At 42.9% G+C, this 24,037-nt stretch overlaps 2 protein-coding genes across 10 annotated transcripts in view; both read right to left on the bottom strand.

Annotated features, from left to right (window-relative positions):
- Positions 1-24,037, bottom strand: part of C3H9orf78 (chromosome 3 C9orf78 homolog) — a 416,805-nt gene that overhangs the window by 104,710 nt on the left and 288,058 nt on the right. The gene's annotated exons all lie outside the window — the stretch shown is intronic.
- Positions 1-24,037, bottom strand: part of FNBP1 (formin binding protein 1) — a 133,861-nt gene that overhangs the window by 48,703 nt on the left and 61,121 nt on the right. For all 9 annotated transcript variants that reach the window (XM_065928251.1, XM_065928249.1, XM_065928250.1 and 6 more), the window contains exons 5-6: positions 9,953-10,015; positions 9,413-9,517 (exon numbers count right to left, since the gene is read on the bottom strand). In XM_065928251.1, coding sequence (XP_065784323.1) covers positions 9,413-9,517; positions 9,953-10,015 — 168 coding nt within the window. The remainder of the gene's footprint in view (positions 1-9,412; positions 9,518-9,952; positions 10,016-24,037) is intronic.

The raw sequence follows: 24,037 nt of genomic DNA, 5'->3' as shown, positions 1-24,037 counted from the left end.
TGTAATATATGACACATAAAAACAGTACCTGTATATTTTATTGTAATTAGAATTATGAAATTTTATCACATACTTCTTAGACTTCTATCTTGATTCATAGATGACTCAGTGTCTTATTCTATAATACTTCATGATAGGGGCATTGATGAAGAATTTAAAAGCTAATAATGTTCAAAGTCAAATATTTTTAGAAGCTATAATATCACACAAAAATGGAATGCAAGCTTCCTAAGAAATGGATACACTGTTCTAAGGGCTCATGGTCAGCATTTTAATCTTATATAACTTTAAAAACATTTCCTTAAATCAGGTGATACAAGAAAACTCATGATTAGGCCAAATAAGGCAACTTCTCACATGGTATAGAGAATTCTTCTGGTTAGTCAACACTCAGAATTGCAATGAATTCGAATTAAGAAGCCAAGTTAACCATTAGATGGCAAACAACTGCCTAGAAAACGAAGACGTTGGCAGTCAAAGAATCAGGCGAGTTAAACAACACTAGACCTGTGTAGGAAAAGGAGAAACTGATGCCGGAGTTTAAAAACCATACCTCGAACTCACTAACCATTTCTGCAGCTACTTGTAACCCAACGAACTGCAGTTTCTCTTAAACAATATCTTATTTTGCATTTAGAAATTATGTAAGAGCCTACAGTCACAAGGCGAGGGCGAGCTGGAGAAAGGGAATTATTCATGGCCTGACATGGATGAACTCAGTTTAATGCATGCATTTAGAAAACACTGTGCTCTCTGTTCGGGAATATTAGTCCACATTCCATTCATTTTGATAACCTTTTCCTTTTCATCCCAGCGCCACACTAGCTAGCTGCAGCGTTATCAGGAAGCAGAGATTAGGCACCGCTTCCCTTCCACGTCTGTCTAGCGTGTTATTATTCCAAAGCACAGGGGTAGATAAAACCTGACTTTAATGTATTTGTCACCAGAATGGCATTCAAGAAGTACTTAGGGAACACGTGGGAAAGTTCACCATACAGTCCCTGAATATTAGGAAGAGAGTGAAAGGAGAATTCCTTAAGGTCAAGGAGGCAGTGATTCCATGATGGTATCTGTGTCAACCCCACACCTGGCCAGGATGTAGGCCATAGATAAAGGCTGAGGGGATGAATCAATGGATGGGAACACTTCACACACAGCTCAGGAATTTTGTCAACAAAGGGAGATGCTACTAACACAACGATATAAAGCAATCATCCCCCAACTAAGACATAAAGTTAAAAAATGGTAACCCTCCCCCCACAAGAAAATATGACACAAATGAACTTATCTGTGAAACAGAAACAGAGTCACAGCTTAGAAAACAGACTCGTGGTTGTCAGGAGGGAGGGTAGGTGAGGCAGGGATGGACTGGAGGGTTGGGGTTAGCAGATGCAAACTATTATACAGAGGATGGCTAAACAACAAGGTCCTACTGTATGCACGGGGAGAATTATTCAGTATCCTGTGATAAACCATATGAAAAAGAATGCATGTATATGTATAACTGAATCATTTTGCTGTACGGTAAAATTTAACACACTATTAACCAACTATATATCCATAAAACAAATTTAAACAAGTTTTTTAAAAATGAGAATAAGACCATGAAATCCTGATTCCATCAGAAATCTCTTAAAAGTATGTATGGAGGAACTCATTTGGGGGGGCCTATGTTTACATAGAAATAGACAAATTTGGAGTTTAGTTGGATTAAAAACTATTCCAAATGAAAAGAAACTGCAAGAAAGACATTACTAGAAACATTTTTATAAAAATAAATTAATGGCTACTTAGAATTCTGATTCTTTACAAGTAATCTCCAAACTGTATAAAAGCTTGAAATATCGACTCCATTAAAAAGTAGTCTTGGGACTTCCCTGGTGGTCCAGTGGCTAAGGCTCCCTGCTCTCAATGCAGGGGGCCCAAGTTCCATCCTTGGTCAGGGAACTAGGTCCTGAACACTGCAACTAAGAGTTTGCAAGCTGCAACTAAAAGATCCAAGATCCTACTTGTTGCAACTAAGACCCAGCATGGTCATATAAATTAAAAAAAAAAAAGTCTCCTGTCCACTTCTTTATACACTGTACTCTTCCACCATCCCTCCCAAAATCGAGAATATCTGAGGAGTTTAATGGTGACAACGAACAATGGTCCTTTGGTACCTGTCCACTCTGATGGCCCTGGTGCTGGGCTTCTGAGAGATGGGGCCACAGAGAGCTGGGCTCTCTGTACTTCTAAGCCTAAGCTTTATAAATGTGTGACTTGGAAATGATGATATTCCAGTTGCCTAGGCTTTTCCCATCGCACAACAATATTTCAATAGTAGTGATGAAAAATTTAAAAAGCTCAGCCACATAGTAATTAAAAGTGTAGCAAAAAGCTTTACTGGGGTAAGTAAAGATAACTGTATAATTATATACATACATACATATGTACATGGCTATCCAGGTGGGTCAGTGGTAAAGAGTCTACCTGCCAAGCAGGAGTCACAGGTTATATCCCTGGGTTCCCTGGAGAAGGAAATAGCAACTCACTCCAGGATTCTTGCCTGGACAATCGCATGAACAGAGGAGCCTGACGGGCTACCGTCCGTGGGGTCGCAAAGAGCCGGACACAGTTTAGCAACTAAAGCTCCACCACCACCATATGCTAGAAAGAAGCAAGTCTGTTTTTAACATAAGCTAAAGATTTGGGCACTTTACAAAAAAGGTTATTATAACTGGAACATAATAGCATATGAAAAGATGCTCAACATCATTTTTCATCAAGGAAATACAAAGGTAAGTTAAAGACACTACCAGAATCCACTCCACACTCATCAAAAAGGCTGAAATAAAAGGACTGAGACTACCAACCCCCTATGTGGGTGAGGAGCAGCTGCTGAAGGGGTGTCCACCGGCAAAGCCACCTTGTCAAGGTCTGACAGCACCTGTGACTCAGGGTTCCACTCAGGCACGCCTACACTGGGCAGGAGGGGGGACCGTGTCTGCCAGCTGAGATGCACCGAAATGTTCATGCGAGCTTTGTTCTTAATTTGGCCTCGATATGGAAACAATCCAGACATCTACCAACCCGAGGATGGATAAACTGTACATCCGCACGATGGACATCACACGACAACACACACCTCCCCCGCTGGTGACGAGAATATGAATCTCACAGACGCCACATTGAGTTAGAGAAGCTAGGCGGGAGAATCCGGACGGTGTAACTTGTATGAAGTATAGAAACAGGCTAAACAAAGACACGTCACATGTCAGGGTAATAGTTTATTACTATAATAACTTTGGGTGGGGGTAGGGTCCCAGGGAGACTGCTGGGGTTCTAGGAACATCCCTTATCTGGGGTCCTAGCACACAATTTCATTTATGTGCAAAAACTCATTGAGCTGTCCACGTAAGACGTGGCCACACTATGGTATGTACATCGCACCTCAATAAATATCCATTTGAAAAGGTCTGGGGACCTCCCTGGTGGAACACAGGGGACCTGGGTTGGCTTCTTCACGCCAGGGAGCAGCTGGGTGCACACACCTTACCTACTGAGCCCACACACTCGGGAGCCCACCGCCGCAGCTAGAGAGTCGTGCACCTCAACGAAGGACACTGCGTGCCCCAACTACAAGCCGATACAGCCAAATAAACAAATAAAACCTCTTTCAAGAAGAGCCTAAAAGGACACACATCATGTGGCAAAAGTGACCACCCCTGAGAAGGGTCTGGGAAGCGGAGGGCTGGACAGCAGAGAATACGTCACCTTATCCTCAGGGCTTCAATTACTTTTTTTCACATGAGACTCCTGATTGTTCCGTGTTCCCTTGCAGTCCTTTGACCTCTCAATATTACAAGACAGAGAGTAAGGATTACCTTTTCCACCGCATTAGAAGGGAGGGAAAAATTCTGGTTTTCCTTGAACATGTAGGTCACAAGCCACAAGATGACCTATTCCACTCTGTACTGGTTCTCTGACAAACCCAGCTCCACTCATTTCAAATCATTACAACTCATTTCAAGTTTTCAAATTCAAAACTTTCTGATAGCAGCCTCTTGGCAAGGGAAAAGAGATTGCCTAGCTCCTTGAGTTTTCACCACCAATAAAAACCATTCCATTGAACTGACTTTCTTTCCCCATCATTCTTCTAAGGAACATGGCATGCTCACAACAGCCAACTATGTTCACTAGCCCAGAGATAAGAATTCCAGTGGGTTTTGTTTTTTTTCTTATGTCTATTTCTACATATAAATTTATACTTAGTTAAACTGGGCACCTCAAGGCTAACACACGACCTCTTGTAAGCAAAGGATGAAACACCTGGCCACACATACTCATGGTGAACCCAAAGCCAAAGTGTGGGCTGGGCTAGATCTGGGCAGTGTGAACACAGAGCCAGTCTCTCTGTGAAACATTAACCTCCCCAAAGGAAAAGAAAATCAGGCTCCCACCCAGATCCTACGCAGCTTAGAAGATGCATCATGCACATACAGTTCCCATGGACGGTGTCATCAAACACAAGCGCAATTTAGGAAAGTCCGCCCTACTCGAGGCGGGAGCAGCGACAATATCTTTGGTTTTTTTTTGTTTGCTTTGTTTTTTTTTTTTTTGGACATAAGCTTTCAACTCTTTTGGGTAAAACGACAGTATCTTTGTAAACGCAGGCTTATCATCCCAAGGGCTGCGGAGCTGACTGCCGGAAAAAGTGGGGGGAGTCACCGTGAAGACAACTGGGTAATTGAATCATTTGCAGAAACTGGAGGAAAAGACATTTATATTTGATCCGAAGACTCTCAGAAGTCAAGGTGGGAAATTACATTAAGTGTCCCTAAGAACTGAAACACTGCATCCTTTCAGCTTGATCCTGACAAGAAGCTTCACTGGTGACAGATAATGCCAAAACGAATACAACAATGAAATCATGGCTTTGCTTTGGGGAAATTACAGTGCTTCAAGTCACACTCCTAAGGAGAATAACTTAAGAATTCCGATGTCTATTTATTTTTAAAGTGTGAAGTGCCCTAGTTTGCGTCAGGAGAAGCACAGTTATTGTTGTTGTTATTGTTTTTTTAAGTATTTATTTATTTTATTCATTTGGCTGTTCCAGGTCTTAGTTGCGGCACACGGGATCTAGCTCCCTGACCAGCAATTGAACCCAGGCTCTTTGCAGCGGGAGCACTGTCTCAGCCACTGGACTGCCAGGCAAGTCCCAGAATTCCAACATGAGACAGTGCATGTCCTTAGGAAGCAGGCACATAGGACTTCCAGGAAAATAACAAAATGACAGTCAGTATAAGAAATAGCAGTGCAAAAAAAAAAAAAATTTAAAAAAAAAAAATAAATAAATAATAAAAAAAAAAAAGAAAAAAAAAAAGAAATAGCAGTGCATCCTTGGAAATACTAAAATAGTCGAGAAGAGCAATTCAGTTTGGTAGTACCTTTGAAAAGTCCCAAAGCTGCAACCGGACCTAGAAATTGTACTTTTGATACATTAACTCTCTTGGACCTGACCCAAGGGAGGAAAACTAGAGTCACCCCGGAAAAATTTTCAATCACAAAGGACCAGAACTCACCCAGCAGGTGTTGATTCCCTAACCCCAAGTGGGAAATTCAGACTGATGTGATCCTGGCCTGGCTGTGATCCTGGAAAAGACAGCTTCCCGGAGAACCCACTTTAAATGTGGACCAGAGTGGAAATTCCAAGGAACACACATTTATAATCACACACACTGTCTTCTCAATCTCACAGGTTTTTCTGCTTGTGACTTTTACCTTCTTATGTGACCCTAACCCCAACCCTAATTATAAGGCAAATATAAGGCAGTGATGTTGGTATAGGAGGCTTGCCAGTCTATATGCAATTTTTCATACTCAATTAATAGTTGGAAGCAATCATGGGTAAGCCTTTACAATGTCATGAGATCTTAACTAACACAAAGGTGAAGTACACCTGAAACTAATATAATATTGTAAGTCAATTATACTTCAATTTTTAAAAAAAGGAAGAAAAAAGCTAAAGATTGCAAATAGTGATGGACTCAGTGGCTTCAAGAAGTAATACAATGTGCATTCCGTGAGCTCTCTAGAAAAGCTGGGACTATGAATGCAAAATCTGGAACGATATTTCCACCTGTGTAAAAACAACAGGTAAGTGCAGGAAACTACATGTGGGATCAGATTTTTCATTTTGCTGAAAGTGAATGCTTTCAAGGACAATAAAGAAATTAGATCAGTAGTTAGAAACTCTCCCACTATAAAGTATTACAAAACATTTTAGAAACCTAATTTCCTCTCACATATATTATTTAGAAAATAAAAAGAAATACTCCAAAACTAATAAAGCAAACTAGAACAGCCAAGAAAGAAAAATCACAGGTTTCTATTTCAATGAACCAGAAAAACACCTACTTCTGCTTTATTGACTATGCCAAAGCCTTTGACTGTGTGTATCACAACAAACTGTGGAAAATTCTTCAAGAGATGGGAATACCAGACCACCTGACCTGACTCCTGAGAAATCTGCATGCAGGTCAAGAACAGTTAGAATTGGACATGGAACAACAGACTAGTTCCAAATCAGGAAAGGAGTACATCAAGGCTGTATATTGTCACCCTGCTTATTTAACTTATATGCAGAGTACATCACGAGAAATGCTGGACTGGATGAAGCACAAGCTGGAATCAAGATTGCCGGGAGAAGTATCAATAACTTCAGATATGCAGATGACACCACCCTTATGGCAGAAAGTGAAGATGAACTAAAGAGCGTCTTGATGAAAGTGAAAGAGGAGAGTGAAAAAGTGGGCTTAAAACTCAATATTCAGAAAACTAAGTTCATGGAATTTGGCCCCATCCCTTCATGGCAAATAGATGTGGAAACAATGGAAACAGTGACAGACTTTATTTTCTTGGGCTCCAAAATCAGTGTAGATGGTGACTGCAACCATGAAATTAAAAGACGCTTACTCCTTGGAAGAAAAGTTATGACCAACCTAGACAGCATATTAAAAAGCAGAGACATTACTTTGCCAACAAAGGTCCATCTAGTCAAAGCTGTGGTTTTTCCCATAGTCATGTATGGATGTGAGAGTTGCACTATAAAGAAAGCTGAGTGCTTAAGAATTGATGCTTTTGAACTGTGGTGTTGGAGAAGACTCTTTTGAGAGTCCCTTGGACAGCAAGGAGATCCAATCAGTCCATCCTAAAGGAAATCAGTCCTAAATATTCATTGGAAGGACTGATGCTGAAACTGAAACTCCAGTACTTTGGCCACCTGATGTGAAGAAAAGACTCATTGGAAAAGACCCTGATGCTGGGAAAGATTGAATGTGGGAGGAAAAGGGGACAACAGAGGATGAGATGGTTGGATGGCATCACCAACTCAATGGACATGAGTCTGAGTAAGCTCCGGGAGTTGGTGATGGACAGCGAAACCTGGCATGCTGCAGTCCATGGGGTCACAAAGAGTCAGACATGACTGAGCAACTGAACTGAACTGATTTCAATGAACATCGATGCAAGATCTCAAGTAAAATGTTAATAATGTAAATTCAGCTCTGTATTTTAAAAAAATACATCAAAATCTAGTTACACTAGTCTCAGGAATGCTAATTTGGTTCAATATAAGAAAATTTAATAATGTAATCTGTCCATTAATGGATTAAAGGAAACAGAAAAGATATTTGATGATATTCAATATCAAGTTGAGTTAAAAAAAAAAAAAACCTCTTGGCAAAATAGGGAAAGAAGGGAAATCCCTCACCCTGATAAAGGCTTATTATAATCATGTTTAATGGGGAAACATTTGCAGCACTCTCTTTATCTAGAATGAGATAAGGAAATCCACAATAACTGCTTCTGCCAGCATAAAAGAGGTCATAACCAGCAGAGCAAGATAAGAAAAATAAATAAAAGGCATAAAGACTGAAAAAGAAGAAATAAGACTGTCATTATTTGCCGATGTTACGACTGTCTCTATGGAAAACCCCAAAATAGAAATAAAAAGAGAGTTTATTAGCAACGCATCTGGCTCTAAAATGAATATGCAAAAGTTTTATGTTCATTTAACCTCAAATTTTTTTAAAAATAAACTTTGGGTCCATCTATTTTAATTGAATAACATATTAAGTACTTTGGGGAATTAACATTTTATGAGAATTTATGGTAAGCTTATGGTAATTTATGGTACTTTTTGGGGCTTCTCAGGTGGCTCAGTGTTAAAGAATCTGCCTGCTAATGTAGGAGACTCAGGTTCAAACCCTGGATAGGAAAGATCCCCTGGAGGAGGAAATGGTAACCCACTCCAGTATTCCAGCCTAGAGAATTCCGTGAACAGATGAGCCCAGTGGGTGGCAGTCCATGTGGTTGCAAAGAGTCAGACACGACTGAGTGACTGTTACGTTACTATGAGCATAGTAATTTTACCAGCAAATGAATACATCTTTTGGTAAAGTAAATATCCCCACTCAAGATCAAATATAGATACTAAGAATGTGTTTTCTAATATACTAGGTAATTTTAGAGGAAGGCATACTAATCTATGCCTAGACTTTAAGCAAGGAACTTGGCAGAATTGGGCAAATAACTAAATATCTAATTTACACTATTTTCCAAGCAAATTCATCTCCAAATAATCTGGCAAAAAGTGAAAGAAATCTATGAAAACGCAGGGCTTTTTCCCCATGTAAAAGCATGAAGCTATGAATGCCAAAACAGCCCTGGGCAGTCAGGAATGAATACGGTTCTTTAACAGCCTAATTTTGTTTACACTCATATTGATGACTTTTATAAAAAGAAAATTTAGCTTCTAGGGAAAAAACACACAGGGAACCACAAGAAGACACAGTACAAGCTTTATAATAATATTCCTAATTGCCAACAACACAAGTCCATTTTGGGAAAAGCTTTGGAGAGGACCTCCCAATGCAAGCCTTGGGTTACAACCTGTTAGCAACCTGAATGAGTCCATCAGAACTCCGGCCACTAGTGTGAGTCTCTTTATCTTTTTATCAGAAACAGTGCCAGCAGCCAAGCTCTTTCAGATGGCGCTGGGCGCTCTGCTCCAGCTTTTAAGAGGTCGATTTTTTTCTTTGAAAAGCCATTAAGAGAGAACCACAGTCTGTGGAAACCATCCCCTAAGATAGGTTCATGGTTTGTCTCCACGTTAATTGTCCTGGTGAATAAAGAAATCAACACACTGCTCAAATCATAACACTGAGGATTCCCCCGAATTTTAGATTCCTCCCCCAGCCTCCTACTAATACCCCACACCCCAAGTTGACACGAAATGAAAATAATTCCAAGTTGAGTGGTCTTTTGTGGCTGCATCAGAAAGAAGAACTTGGAGACCAGCAGTCTGGGAGGATACGTGACAAGCGTTAAAAGAGGAAATGAAAAAAAAAGACTCTCGCTTTCTCCTTACCTTTTCAACATCTGCTTTCGTAACATTTATGTCAGCATCCATTTTCTCAAAGTACTGCTGGGCTCGGTCGGCCTCTTTGCAATCCCGCTCAAAACGTCTTTTACTCTAAGAGCAGAGGAAGATGGTGACAGGGAAAGTGATCATTAATGAAACCATGAGATTACTATATGAAGATGTAATTGCATCATAATTTTATTGGCATTCCCTGATTCCCCCTCCCCAAAAGCACTGTTTTCTAAACTGATTTGTTCCATGTCATCACTTTAGGAAGTTATTTTAAAATCCGCCTTTATTTCCATCCAAACTGTCTAATCTTTGTCCTTCCCTATGATTTTTAGAAAAAAGGTTCCACTTGGGCTCTTTGGGGCTCAACATTTTACTTCCAGTAATAATCTCTAGAAATCAATTAAATTCAAATTGTAAAAATCTCTAAAGATGTTAGGGTCTCTGTTTTGTACTTAGTGTTGATTCAAACTTAAGTTAAATTCAGATCAGAAAAATCTATAGAGACATTTCTTGAGCGGTTGGTTTTTCACTTACTGATTCTAGTTGCTTCCAGCACGTCTCTATGTGTTGCTGTGCCTTCCGTCCATCGTGAAAGTGCTGGGGGCGGGGGGAGCAGAGACACACCCATGATTAGTACTCTGTCTTTCTCATATTAAGACGTGAAAAAAAATTCACCCACTCCAAGGATACTTAAATATTGAATATCTGGCCCACGTGCTCGGAAGAAATGTTAAGACTTAAAAAATAAATGAGAAATGAAAACAGTAATAAGTCAATGGTCGCAGAGTTGCATCTCAGACTTTAGCTATAATAATAGTGAATGCTAAGAGTTATTTATGCTACTCGTGAAAATGACAGGAATGCTTTACAAAGATGGCAGTCAGATCTTTAGTTTTAATCGCTCTGAGATGTAATTCATATACCATACGATTCACCCACTGAAACTGTTCAATTCAGTGGGCTTTAGTCGAGTCACAAAATAGGCAACTCTCATCACAGTTGATTTTAGAACATTTTAAAAAATTCTCTGGTCATACCTCTGCCACCCCACCCGCCCAAGGCACGTGCGATCATAGTTCTTCAACCAGAGATCGAATCCTCACCCCATGCATTAGAAGACAGACTCCTAACCACTGGATTGCCGGGGAAGTCCCTTGAACATTTGTATAACCTCAGAAAAAACGCTGAACCTCTTAGCTGTCACCTCCCATCTTCCCCAGCCCTAGGCAAACACCATGCCACTTCCGGTCTGTATAGACTTGCTTATTCGGGATATTTCATATGAATGGAATCGTACAATATGAAATCCTTTGTGACTGACGTCATACTTTCAACATTTCATAATTTTCATTTAGCCTAATGTTTCCAATGATCACACATATCAGTACTTTATTCCTTTTATTGCCACATGGTAATTTTTTGGGTGACCCGTTCCCAGTTTGCGGCTATTATGAATAATGCTGCTGCAAATACTTGTCTAAGTTTTGGGTGGGTAGATGGTTCCGTGACTTATCTTAGACTTAAATTCACCTCCCTGCCATCTGCAAAGGCCCTGGCAGGTAGATGCTTGGTGTTGACCATCAGGGACATCAGAGGGTCACACCAAAGTGAATCTCAGGAATGTGAGGAGATGGGGTCAGAGAAGAAAGGTGCAGCCTGGGCAGGGTCTTGTAAGCTTTTTGTCTGCATGACCTGGGAAGTCGGGGATGTCATGCAAGAATGTTCCAGGTGGGAGTCCCTCTCTAACCCTGGAAATGATGGACACTTGGACCCTGGGGCAGCAGTGCAGGTGTTGACAGAGGCTCAGACTCTGGGTGTCCTTTGATTGGGAAAATTACCAATAAATCAGATCAGATGTGGCCTGTGAGACAAGGAGAGGTCAGAGTGATTCCAAGGATGTTCTGACCTGCATGGACCACGTGCACGAAAGCACCTTCCCCCTGGTTTTGTTAGACTTGACGGGTTCTGGCAGATCAGAGAGCGGGAATTTCCATCTGCACCGCCGCTAGGATGCAAAGAGCTGACGAGGTCTTTTGACCAAAGGCCACAGCTTGGCCTGACAGTGCCCATAGCTCATCTCTGAAGTTCCTACAAGGCTCCCCTACCCTTTGAGACCCAGGGCCATCGCAGCTCCCCGCTGTGATCAGCCCGGGGTCGGGTGGGGGTACCACTCCATCCCTTAGCGCTTTCTGAATCCTCTCCACAAGTGCTAAATGGTCCTTTTAATAAATGACCCTCCTCAGATGACTAGGCGTGAATGCGCTGTCTGTCTTCTGGCCGAGAAGGTAAGTTCAGCTGGGAGGGGTGTGTAGTGGAGGAGGGAAGCGAAAGGGTGGCGGGCGTGGAGAGGTCTCCTCGGTACTCACAGCCTTTTCTCTCACCTCATCAGAACCTATGGCTTAGCCGAGATACACAAGGTAACTGACCCCGGGAGGCCGGCGAGGAGGAGACAAAAGTCAGACTCTTTTTTTTGTTGTTGTTAAAGAACAGTGTTCCTTTATAAGGGAATGTTTTCTTGTCTCTCTTCGGAGGTCACGTTTCACCATTTTAAGTGCCTCTTGACAGCAAGGTTTACCCATCTAGCAATTTTTTTTTGGTCTGGAGGAGCCCTGTGGGGCTTCGTATTTTGAGTCTCATAATAGACAGAGGGATACGACAGAAAAGAGATGGATACGACCAAAAAGAGATGGAGTCGAAGGTAGGCATAAACAAGTGAGAAAGGGTGGGCTTTAGGGAGGCTTAAGATGAGCTGAGAGCAGAACTGAGGCTTTGAGGGGAAGTACAGAATGTGAGCGGGTTTTCTGAAAGCCGCAGAAAGCCTTTAAAGAAGGCGCGGGGGCGGGGGGAGGCCTGGGGAGGCAGAGGAGTGAGGGGAGGGGAGGGGGGCGAGGCTCAGCTGTGCCCCTTGGCCCCAAGCCGTCCGGAGGACCAGCCCCGTTTCCTGTGCAGGTCTCTGGTGTCCTACAGTTTGCTGAAAAGCTATCCCCATTTCTCCCCAATCTTACTTTGAGATTCAAAGACAGACACAAACAGAAAACCTCGCCACCCGGTTCAGAGCTGGGCTCTAAGCTTCTGCTCCAACTCGACAGCAGCTCTGAAATGAACGTTTTCACGAAACGAAAGCTCCCTCACAGCCAGCGCCGTCCTGACCGAGAGGAAACGCACACAAAGGACGTGCAGAAGTGATGGACCCTGCACAGGAAAGGTGGATGGGGCTTCACCAGCAAAAGGATCAGCTCTGAAGACCACAGTCTTCCAAAAAAGGCGGTGTTTTGGAAGCACGAGGGGATAATTCGATCGAAAACCTACTAGATAGTAAATTCTCTTGCCGATTCTTCATTTCCAGGTTAAATAATAAATACACATTTATTTTCAAGCACAGTGTGGACCCCAACTTTATTGATGAGCTTTTTCCCAGGAAGGCTCCTGTTATAACATTCCCCGCCCCACCTCCACCCCCTGCAACACCAAAACAGTTATTCAAGAAGCACACTTGTGATTGCATTTCCTGTGGCTTAAGAGAGAAAAAAAAAAATTAGTGTCACTGATTTTCTTTCTAGTCTTTCTTGCCTAGTATGCGTTCTCCAAAATGGATTTGCCTACAAGACACAAAAACCCTGCGCTGGCTGATCCCTTAGGAAACCAATGGATGGAACAAAAGCCCTTCTGATGGTTCGGAGCATCCCATGACCTAAATAGCAGCGGCCCTTTGTAGCCAGCTAGATCTTCCCTCCTTTAATAGCTTTATTTCAACAGTTGCAAAGTCAAACACACCAACCAGCTTGCCAGATGTGTTTCTTGTTTATTAACAAACAATGGTCAAACATTTCTTCGCGGGGCAGTGACCAAGTGTGGGTCTAAAAAGTGTGCCTCCAAGCTCTAAATAAAGACGAATTGTTCTCGAGAAAAAAGATAATAGGCACTTCTTTTGGAGCCATGGAGTGAAGTCATCACAGCTCTTTGCTCCTATCAGAGGAGAGACAGGAAATGCCATCTCTAGAGACCCAGGAGAAAAAAAAGCTCTTTGCTTTCTCCTGTAATAAGATGCTTTAGTTTCTCTCCAAACATAATAATAGGCCTTTTTAAATGCCTGATCGTATCTGGGTGGCAGCTGAACTTACTTTCAACTTTTTGGTTGAACCTTAAAAATATACAGGTAAAATCTATACAAATCAAATGAGCCTTCAAAAATTTTTCAGAAATTTCCCAGAGACCAGGAGTAGCTGAGGTTTAAAAAAAAAAAAACACAGGAAACCTAAAATAGGCAAGCATTAACTCAAAGCAAAATGACAAAGACAAAGCTTCGAAGCAGATTTAACTGTGCTGCAAGAAATCATCCTTAGGCTGAATAGATAAACGATGAGAATATTTGTTACTCACACACTGCAGTTAGGTACAACAGCTACTCATTTTACTATATGTATAAAATAGATCATCAATTTTTAAAACTACACTAAAAAAGCAAAATACGACATTGAGGTGAAAAGAGCCACTTCTTAAAAAAAAAAAAGTGGAAAAAAAAATAACAGAATAAACACTCAACTAAGGACAGTCAGCCAGCCAGCCATCTGGAATTTTAAATAAAACTCAGATTCTACAGATGAAAACAAAGGAACACAAAAAACTTAAAAAGGGGAAGAAGAAAGGAGTTTCCAGAAAATATATCTGTGACAAATACTAGAATTTCAAAAAAAACCCTACCGCGTGATGGGCTTGAATACCAGCGGGCTTCTAGTGCCAGCCTGACTCGGGGTTAATTAACCTAACGATGAATCTGTGTGTGTGGATGTGCGTGTGGACTTGTGTAGCGAATCTGTGAAGCACCTTCAGAAAGGTTCGGGGCAGTTGTCACTTCAGTGAAGCCCAAAACTATAACCCTAGAAACATTCGTGATGGGAATTGCCTTGCGCTTTTCTTCAGTAAGACCTATTTCCTCTAAATTCATTTATAATAAAAATACTTTCTCAATGGACTTGCTTAAAGTTCCTAAAATGCCTGCCTCCCTGTGTCATGTGCAGTTACTTAACTTCCCCGTAACACTGACCGTCTGGACACGGGGTAGCCCCCTACTCCCGCCCCAGTCCAGGTCTAGCAGCTCTGGCCAAGTTTCCATCACCCCCACTCCTGCTGCCCCACACCCCGCACCCTCTTATTCTCCTGCTGGCTTTCACTCCCCAGAACTCTCCACAAACACAGTAGTGTTGTTTCTTTTTTTTTTTGGGTCTGCACACGAGGCTCGTGGGATCTTAGTTCCCCGACCAGGGATTGAACTTGGCCCTCGGAAGTGAACACACAGAGTCTATCCACTGGACCTGCAGAGAATTCCCCGAATCCACACTTTTTACCTAGACTCCAGTCGTCTTTTTAAAACTTGTTCTCCAAAACAATCCTTCATTTCACATTCCTCTGAAGAATCCTGATTCACTCAGGATGAAAGGTTCTTCAAAGGATCGATAGTAAGCAGCCAATGGCTCAGATTCTTCACGTGATCTCTTCCAAGGGTATGAAACTGTTCTTCCAAACCAAACCAAGGGAAATCACCCTTAATAAGGGTTTTAGATAGAGTGCTAGGTTGACAGGTGAAACTTCAGGGACAGTCATCCTTCCCTGAGCTGAAAGGTTTTAAAGTCTAACTCGAATCATTCATTGAAGTGTGTTCATTGCATACCCACACGGGCTGGGTGCAACATTGCTTGTGAATAAAACAAAGCTTCTTTCCTTGTGGACCAGCAGACACAGCAGTAGAAGAGGGTAAGGAACTAGGGAGGGATGGGTGCTGGTGCAGGCAGCGTTTGGACGGGGCGGTCTGGGAGGATACTGAAGCAGAGTCTTGAATAAAGTGCAGGAGTGAACTTGCCAAGCTCTCAGAAACACCCTTCCAAGCAAGCAGCGGGAACAGCTAACGAGGGCGCTTTGAAGCGGGAAAGGGCTTGGCCTGTCCAGGGAACAGAGAGATGCCAGTGCAATTTGACTGAGAGGGAGGGTAAGGCAGGAGAAGCAGGCAAGGGCCAGACCGGGGACGGCTTCCCAAGCCCCATGAGCCCCGCGGAAAGCTACTGGAAACGTGTAAGGTGGGAAGTGACATGGTCTGATCTGCCTTATCGCAAGGCTGCGCTGCCTGCTGTGTGGAGATCGTGCTGAACGGGAGCAGGAGGGGCAGGGGACCGGGGAGGAGGCTGCTGCACCCGCCCCAGGGGCCGCTGGTGGTGGAGACGGAGACGGGGCGCCGGACCACTGACCGGGGGCAGGCCTGGAAGCAGAGACGAGCTAAAACTAAAAGGCGTAGGACAGTCCACCAGATGAGAGAAGATGAGAGACTGCTTGTGGAGGAAGTGGCGAGAAGCGTCTGCATTCAGAACACTCACTGCAGGTAAAGCGGACAGGACCTGACGTTAGCCAGAAGACGGGGCGGAAGGGAAACATAAGCCTTGGGTGCCCCACGTTTTTGGCCAGAACAACTGGGTTAAAAAGGACTGCCATTCACAGACGGCGGGAACTGTAGATAGGAATGCTGTGCTTAGTCACTTAGTCATGTCTGACTCTTTGTGACCCCGCAGACTGGAGCCTGCCAGGCTCCTCCGTCCGTGGGATTCTCCAGGCAAGAATCCTGGCGTGGGTTGCTATTTCCTTCTCCAGGGGATCTTCCCGACCCAGGGATCAAACCCAGGTCTCCTGCATTGCAGACAGATTCTTTATTGTCTGAGCCACCAGGGAAGTTCAATAGGATAGGACTGGGGCAGAATAAAGGATAAACTCTGGGGATCCAGAGTTCGTTTTTGAACAGGTTGAGTGGGCCACCTCACCACAGAATTCTGGGACATCCTTTACACTTTTCCTGGGCTCCAGGGCCTCCACTGACAACGATGCTGCATCGGTGAGTCAGGGGAGAACAACTTTCATCAAGGAATTCTCACAAATTTTAGAAGAAAAAGGTCTCTTTCCTACTTACAAGGGGGAAATACAAAGTCGCATTTCAAATTCAGGAAGTCAAGGACAAAACTGAAGGATCCTAACTAAGTATGTCATCCCATAAATGAGAAAATAGAATTTCTTTGCTTCACCAGACCAGTGGTTTTGCAGGTGACAGAACCACAGGGCGAACAGGGTCTTAATAGAACGCTAGTATCACATGTTCTTTGAAAACAAAGAGGACAGAACAAAACAAAACATACTTTCTAGACATACATTAAACCCGGGACTATTAGTGGGTGTTGTATAAGCATGACTCACAAAAGACTAACTAGTTTTGTAGGTTTCCTGCTTTTTGAGGGGTTTCCCAGGTGGCTCAGTGGTAAATGAGCAATGCAGGAGATGCAGGTTCCATCCTTGAGTAAGGAAGTTCCCCTGGAGGAGGAAATTGGCAATCCCCTCTTGCCTGGGAAATCGCACCGACAGAGGAGCCTGGTGGGCTACAGTCCATGGGGTTGCAAAGAGTCAGAGTCGGACACGACTGAGCGACTCAGCACAGTAACACCAGTAAGGAAGACCTAACTGCTCTTTAGACCCACTGCTCTTTTTCCTGATCATGAAGTCTAATATCTGCCTTGCTTATCTGCATTTTCTTCCTATAAGTTCTGGCTTTATAACAGAGAATCCACAGCTGAATCTCAACAGGACTGAATAAATCAAAAACAGATTTGCAATTAGCTTGATCACACAGATAAGCTCCTTTTACTTTCTGCTTTCCTTCATGCTAAGTTTTATCTGTTCAGTGTCATCTCTTATAAAAACATGTTCTAGGGAGTTCCCTGGTGGTCCAGTGGTTAGGATTCGGTGCTTTCACTGCCGTGGCTGGGGTTCAGTCCCTGGTCAGGGAACTGAAATCCCCCAAGCTGCACGGCAGGGTGCAGCCAAAACAAACGAACAAAAAAAAACATGCCCTAGACATAGTAGAGTCAGTCTGGGCTGCAGAATTGCCTTACAGGCAATTAAGTTTGTTTTGTAATTTCATAAACAGAACCTATCCAACACCTAACTTTAAGAAGAATGCATGACTTCTAGTTATCAATTTTTCAACATCTCTGAAACTTTGGGGAAATTTTTCTTACGGTCATTTCTCAGTAATGTGGGGTCTTGCAAGCATTATTATCTGAGATTAAGAAAAATTTTAGTGAGTCACCGAAGGCATTGTATAATTATTTCCTCTAGAACTCTTCAGATAACCATTGCCAAAAAGTGATTCTGCTCCTGGCCAACATTTTGAAATGAAGCATTCTTTCCACCTGCCGGGAGAAATGTAGTTAGAGGTTCCAGTAAATGTTGGCTGGAACCTCCTGATTCCCCTCCTGGAGCTATAAATCTCCATAAATCCCTCATATGTGGTTAGTGGTGACCACTGCAGATAACCCTACACAGACTCAGAGGTTGGAGCTGAACTCTGTTCTCTAAAATTATTTAATAACTATAGCCACTAAAATTCTAATTGTGAAAACTACATATTTTCAAGACTTCCCAGGTGACACCGGTGGTAAAGAATCCGCCTGCCAATGCAGGATATGCAAGAGACCCGGGTTCAATCCCCGGGTTGGGAAGATCCCTGGAGAAGAAAATAGCAACCCACTCTAGTATTCTTGCCTGGAAAGTCCCACGGACAGAAGAGCCTGGTGGGTTACGGTCTATGCGGTCACAATGAGTGACCTCATGGACTGAAAGAGTTGGACCAAACTGAGTAACTGAGCATATACACAGAAGGAAACAGAAAAATGAGGATTTTGATTGACAAGGATTTTGAGTTTTTGTTCTTTAATTCAGAGTTTTTGTAAAATTTTGGCAACTAATAAACGAATCACAGTCACTCTACCCAAAAAGAAAGAATAAATAAAAGAAATCGAAGTTTTCATTGCATGTGGTCAGCTTACAGAGATAATGACTATTGCTCTCCTTGTAAATTTGTAAAAATCTAGAAAAACCAGCCCAAGCTTCCTGATAGACCAGAGATAAAGAATCTGCCTGCGGCGTAGGAGATACAGGTTTGATCCCTGGGTCAGGAAGATCCCCTGGAGGGGGAAATGGCCACTTACTCCACTATCCTTGTCTGGAAAATCTCATGGACAGAGGAACCTGGTGGGTACAGTCTGTGGGGTTGCAAAGAGTCGGACATGACTGAGCACTCACTCACTCACTCATGAAAAGCAAGCCAGTATAAAATTTCCAGATTTTACACGTTAAAATTCATCATGCTGCCTTAGAAAGAACTGTTGATTTCCCAGTTATTTCTACCCATGATCAGTGAACACCAGTAAACCCCAGACACTGGCACAAAATCAGATGAGTTAATTTATCTTTGAGAATAAAAGACTGAATGCGAAGCAAAGGAAACGGTCACTGTATATTTTGACTTATACTCAACCCAAGGGCAGGCTACTGATTCCATCACCTCTAAAGAGAAGGTGAGCATCTTGCCAAAAATACAATTGCCTTAAGTGGAGCCCATTAGGTGAAGAAATGAAGAGCCCCTCCTCCGCTCAGGCTTCCAGAAGTGTTGGTGCTCCCTAGTGAGGACTGCGGCTGGAACACCAGGCAGGAAAGAATCTAAGGGCAATGCTGTTGCAAATGGCAAGTCAAACCTCTCTTTTAAAGAATTTACTTTCACAAAATGAACACATCTTCGTCAAAAGAAGCAAACACACTTTCGTGTGTCAGGACAGACACTGGTTATTCATAATACTAGGTGAGTGAGCTCCCTACAGAACAGAGCGTGTGTGGAAACTGCTGCATGAAAATCGTATTTCCTCAAGTCTGCAAATAACAAATGGAAGAGAGAGTAGGGAGAAAAGGGAACCCTCCCACACTGCTGATGGGAATGTAAATTATGAACAGTATGGAGGTTCCTCAAAAACCTAAAAATAAAGTTGTCATATGATCCCGGGGCTTCCCTGGTGGCTCAGATGGTAAAGAATCTGCTTGCAACGTGGGAGACCTGGGTTCGATCCCTGGGTGGGGAAGATCCCCTGGAAGAGGGCATGGCAACCCACTCCAGTATTCTAGCCTGGAGAATCTCCATGAACAGAGGAGCCTGGCGGGCTAGAGTCCATGGGGTTACAAAGAGCCGGACACGACTGAATGACTGAGCACAGCACAGCACATAAGATGCCGCAATTCCACTTCTGGGCATATATCCAGGAAAAACTGGAACTCAGAAAGATACCTCCACCCCAGTGTTCATAGCAGCACTAGTCATAAGAGCCAAGATACGGAAACCTAAGTGTCCATCAACAGAGCAACAGATAAGGAAGACATGGTACATATACAAAATGGAATACTACTCAGCCATAAAAAAGAACAAAATAATGCCATTTTTGGCAATATGGATAGGCCCAGAGACACCATATGGTATCACTTCTGTGTTGAATGTAAAATACGGCACAAATGAATTTATCCCAAGACCTGTGGCTGCCAACAGGGAGCAGGTGAGGGAGAAGGATGACTGGGATTTGGGGTTGGTAGATGCAAACTATTACATTTAGAATGCATAAACAACAAAGTCCTACAGTACAGCATGGGGAACCGCATCCAATCTCCAGGGGTAAACTATAATGGAAGAGAATATTTTAAAAGAATGCCTCTACGTGCATAACTGAGTCACCTTGTTGTACAACAGAGATTGGCACAACATTGTATACCAACCATGCTTCAATTAAAAACTGAAATAAAATTTTAAAAATCATCTTTTCTTCTAAAAATATGAACAGTGAGCATCATTCCATCTTATAGTTGGAGATTTTTAAAAATTAATTGTTTGAAACTTTCAAGCTGTATACTTTTTTAATTAAAAAAATTTTTTTGGCCACGCAGCATGTGGAATCTTAGCTTCTGCTCTACAGCATACGAATCGGTTATATCTCTAAGACTTCAAGATTTTGCTTAAGATCAGACAACTCACTTGTGAGCACGATATGGCCCCAGAGGCAAGGAGAACGTCCGTATCGCCCTCTGTTATCTCTCACACTACCAGCGTGCGTGCTGTTGCCTCAGCCGTGTCCAACTCTGTGCGACGCTATGGCCTGCCACCTGCCAGGCTTCTCTGTCCGTGGGATTCTCCAGGCAAGAATACTCGAGTGGGTTGCTGTGCCTTCCTCCAGGGGATCTTGCCAACTCAGGGACCGAACCCGTGTCTCTTACATCTAACCTGCGTCGGCAGGCGGGTTCTTCTCCCTTTCCAATCCATCCAAAGAAGGAAGGGAACCTCATCTTTTGTATAGTGGGCCATTTCTCACCTTGTTAGAGATTCTTTCGTCCAAACATAGAAAAATCTAGATGAAAAATGATTTTCTACTGGCACTGGAACTGAACATGGAAACACTCTCTATCGATAGTAATGAGATCCAGCAGTAATCCTGTAAATTCTAAATTGTCCCTTTGGGCAGGGAGGAACTTGTCACTGTATTAAGTGGCTCAGAAGGTTTTAGGCTGACAGTTAAGAATGGTACTTCAGCAGGACAGTATTTCCAAGAAACAATAGCTTGACCTAAAAATTTAAAAGCAGCTTGTTTTCAATGGCATCCGCCAGGTCAGCATTTTTAGAAAGGTCCTTTTAAATGCACCGGACAATACTGTTACGACACGGGTCACAAGGAGACCTGCAGATGCTCCTGTTTTCTGCTGTAAACCCTGGTCGAACCCTTTCCCTGGAGCAGGAAGGAGATTCTGTATTGAGGAGCAGAAGGACCTCAGGAGGTACTGGATGTGCAGTGCCTACACATCAGTGCCAGTGAGATGCTAAGGCGGTTGGTGCCTGTGTTATTGTGACCCTCTCCGCAACTTGGGAAGGTGGTTTATTACAATCAGTCTCAGTTACAGATTCGGAACTGGTTGCTCAGAGAGTTTTATATCCTGACTAAGGTTTTCTAGCTCTTGGGGCTGTCGGAGTCCTAAGCGGGTTTGTTGACTGCAACCCCTGGGTCCCTTCCTCGCCTCCCCAACCCCCAGGAGCTGAGGCTCTCCTCCCCTCTCCTTGCAGGAAGATCTGAAGTTCACTGTCAACCATTCACAGTCCCTCAGCAAAGCGGCAACTGGATTTGAACCCAGAAGAGCTGGATTTGGGCTCTACCTCTCTTGGGGTCCTTCTGCTGCTAATTACCATCACCAGAAAGTGGAAGCGATAGCAGTCCACTGTGGTTTTGAGAGTCATCCTGAAGAAAATTAGATCTCTTACTAAAAAGTCAGGGTAACCAAAAGTGAAAGGTCAAAGGAGAAAGACGGCTTAGAGGACCCCAAGAAGCCTCTTCTACAGCTCTTTTTATGCCGCGGAGACCTTCATACCTGTCAATCGGGCATCCCTGGATGTAAGTTCAAGAAAATAAACTCAGTGGGAACAAGAGTATGTATGTGAACAACCACTGCCGAGAGAGGTGGGCTGGCTGAGGACAAAACGTAAGACAATGAGCAAAACGTGTAACAGCCCGGCCCTCCTCCTCATCAGTTACTATCACCTATCAAAACGAACATTTGAGGCCAAATGATTAAATATCCAATATTATAAAACTAATTTTTCATATTAGAGCATCAACATACTGCCATATCATGCAGTCATTCAAAATAATGGTAACTATTTTCATGTAATAAAGCAAAAAATGTATTCATAACACATTATATTAAAACACTGCAAATGTACATGTATTTATTGATATTCTTTCTAGAATCTTAAAAAGTTTCAGTTTCCTAAATTTTCATCTGAATAGGATTACGAAAGGCTTTAAGAGAGTATGTTGTTTATGTCTCCTCCCAACAGAACGTCTGACTCAGAGAGATGTAATTCTCCCTAAAGTAAAAGGAATGCTAAGTATTGCAAAATATCATTTAATGTGTGTCTGTACTACCTATCATTTACTCATTAAATTACTATAATTTTTGATTAAAGAAGGGAAAGAATTCAAAGTACAGATATGATACATTCTAAAAAAGACATATGATTAACAGTGAGTAAATTAAACAAAAGGATGCAGTCATAACACAACAAAGAAAATACAGGATCCCCAACTAGCAAAGTCTAACTGAGAACGAGGCTATGTCAAAGACGGCTGCTCTACTTCTCAATTCTTTCTTTCACTCCAAGATTATTGATCAAGAGCCTGACACTCGTCACTCTTTCATGGGCTGAGAAAAGAAATTCCTTGCCCTTGTGGAGCTTCCAGTGTGGGGTGAACAAGAAACAAACAAGTGAACACTTAAAATGTTAGATGCTGCTGCTGCTGCTAAGTTGCTTCAGTTGTGTCTGATTCTGCACGATCCCATAGGCGGCAGCCCACCAGGCTCCCCTGTCCCTGGGATTCTCCAGGCAAGAACACTGGAGTGGGTTGCTATTTCCTTCTCCAATGCATGAAAGTGAAAAGGGAAAGAGAAGTCACTCAGTCGTGTCCGACTCTTAGCAACCCCATGGACTGCGGCCCACCAGGCTCCTCCGTCCATGGGATTTTCTAGGCAAGAGTGGGAGTTGGGTGCCATTGCCTTCTCCTGTTAGATACTGTTATGTACTAAAGAAGGCAAGAGGAGAAGGGGGTGGCAGAGGATGAGATGGTTAGACAGTATCACCAACTCAATGGACATGAGTTTGAGCAAACTCTGGGAGATAGTGAAGGACAGGGAAGCCTAGTGTGCTGCAGTCCATGGGGTCACAAAGAGGACCACAACTCAGTGACTGGACAACAGCAACAACATAATGTTATTTACATGAAAATGCAAACATGAGCATCTATCTTAGCTTTGCGTTAGTACAACAAGTTAAGTGACTGAACAACAACAGTTAAAGAAAAATAAATAAATAAAGCAGTGGGATGTAGCATAAATGAGGTGGAGAAGGTGGGAGGTCCTTGTAATTTTAAAAAATATATTTATTTATTTGGTGGTGCTGGGTCTTAGTTGAAGGATGTGGGATCTTTAGTTGTAGCACAACAGCTTAGTTGCCGCACATGAGATCTAGTACCCTGACTCGGATGGAACCTGGGCCCCTGCACTGGGAGTGCGGAGCCTCAGCCCTTGGACCACCAGGGACGTCCCTATAATCTTAAATAAGATAAACAAGACAGACCTGAATGAGAAGCTGATATTCCTGAGAAAGCAGTCAGGAAGTTGGCTTTGCGAATACCTAGGGAAAAGTTTTACCAAGGCAAAAAAACGCAATGCAAAGGCCCTGGGTCAGCATCACAGAGGGAATGGGTGAGGAGCAGCGAGGAGGCCATGTGGTTGGAGGGGAGGCATTTAAAAAAGCAACAGGAGGCCAAGTCACATGGACTACACATTTCACGATTCACTCCAGAAAAGAGAATGAATATTTGCTACTAAGGTAAATGCACGGAGTTTCTAACTTAGGGTGTTGGTTAAAATGCTAAACTGTATGAGTGAAGGCAGGTCAGTAAGAGACACAAGGCACCGACCAAAGGAGCAAATAAGAAGAAGGTATTTAACACAGACTTTGCAGGGTCGAGGGAAATTCTGGACTCAGGGAAGCAGTCCGACATCGCATCCAGATTTACTGTGTTTATTTTATGACTGTATGAGGGATTTTGCTTCATTCCAAACCTTAGGATCCTGTTTCGCTGCTTCCTTGCCGTCATGTAAAAGTTCCCCTTTCGTGAACAGTCTATAGAGCCTGTCACCCTACTGGAGCTCTGGTGCAAGGCT

Source organism: Muntiacus reevesi, chromosome 3 (genome assembly GCF_963930625.1).
Source record: "Muntiacus reevesi chromosome 3, mMunRee1.1, whole genome shotgun sequence".
Classification (NCBI taxonomy): Eukaryota; Metazoa; Chordata; class Mammalia; order Artiodactyla; family Cervidae; genus Muntiacus; species Muntiacus reevesi.
The sequence above is the reverse complement of the archived record's forward strand: the minus strand, read 5'-3'. Positions and strand labels throughout refer to the sequence as shown.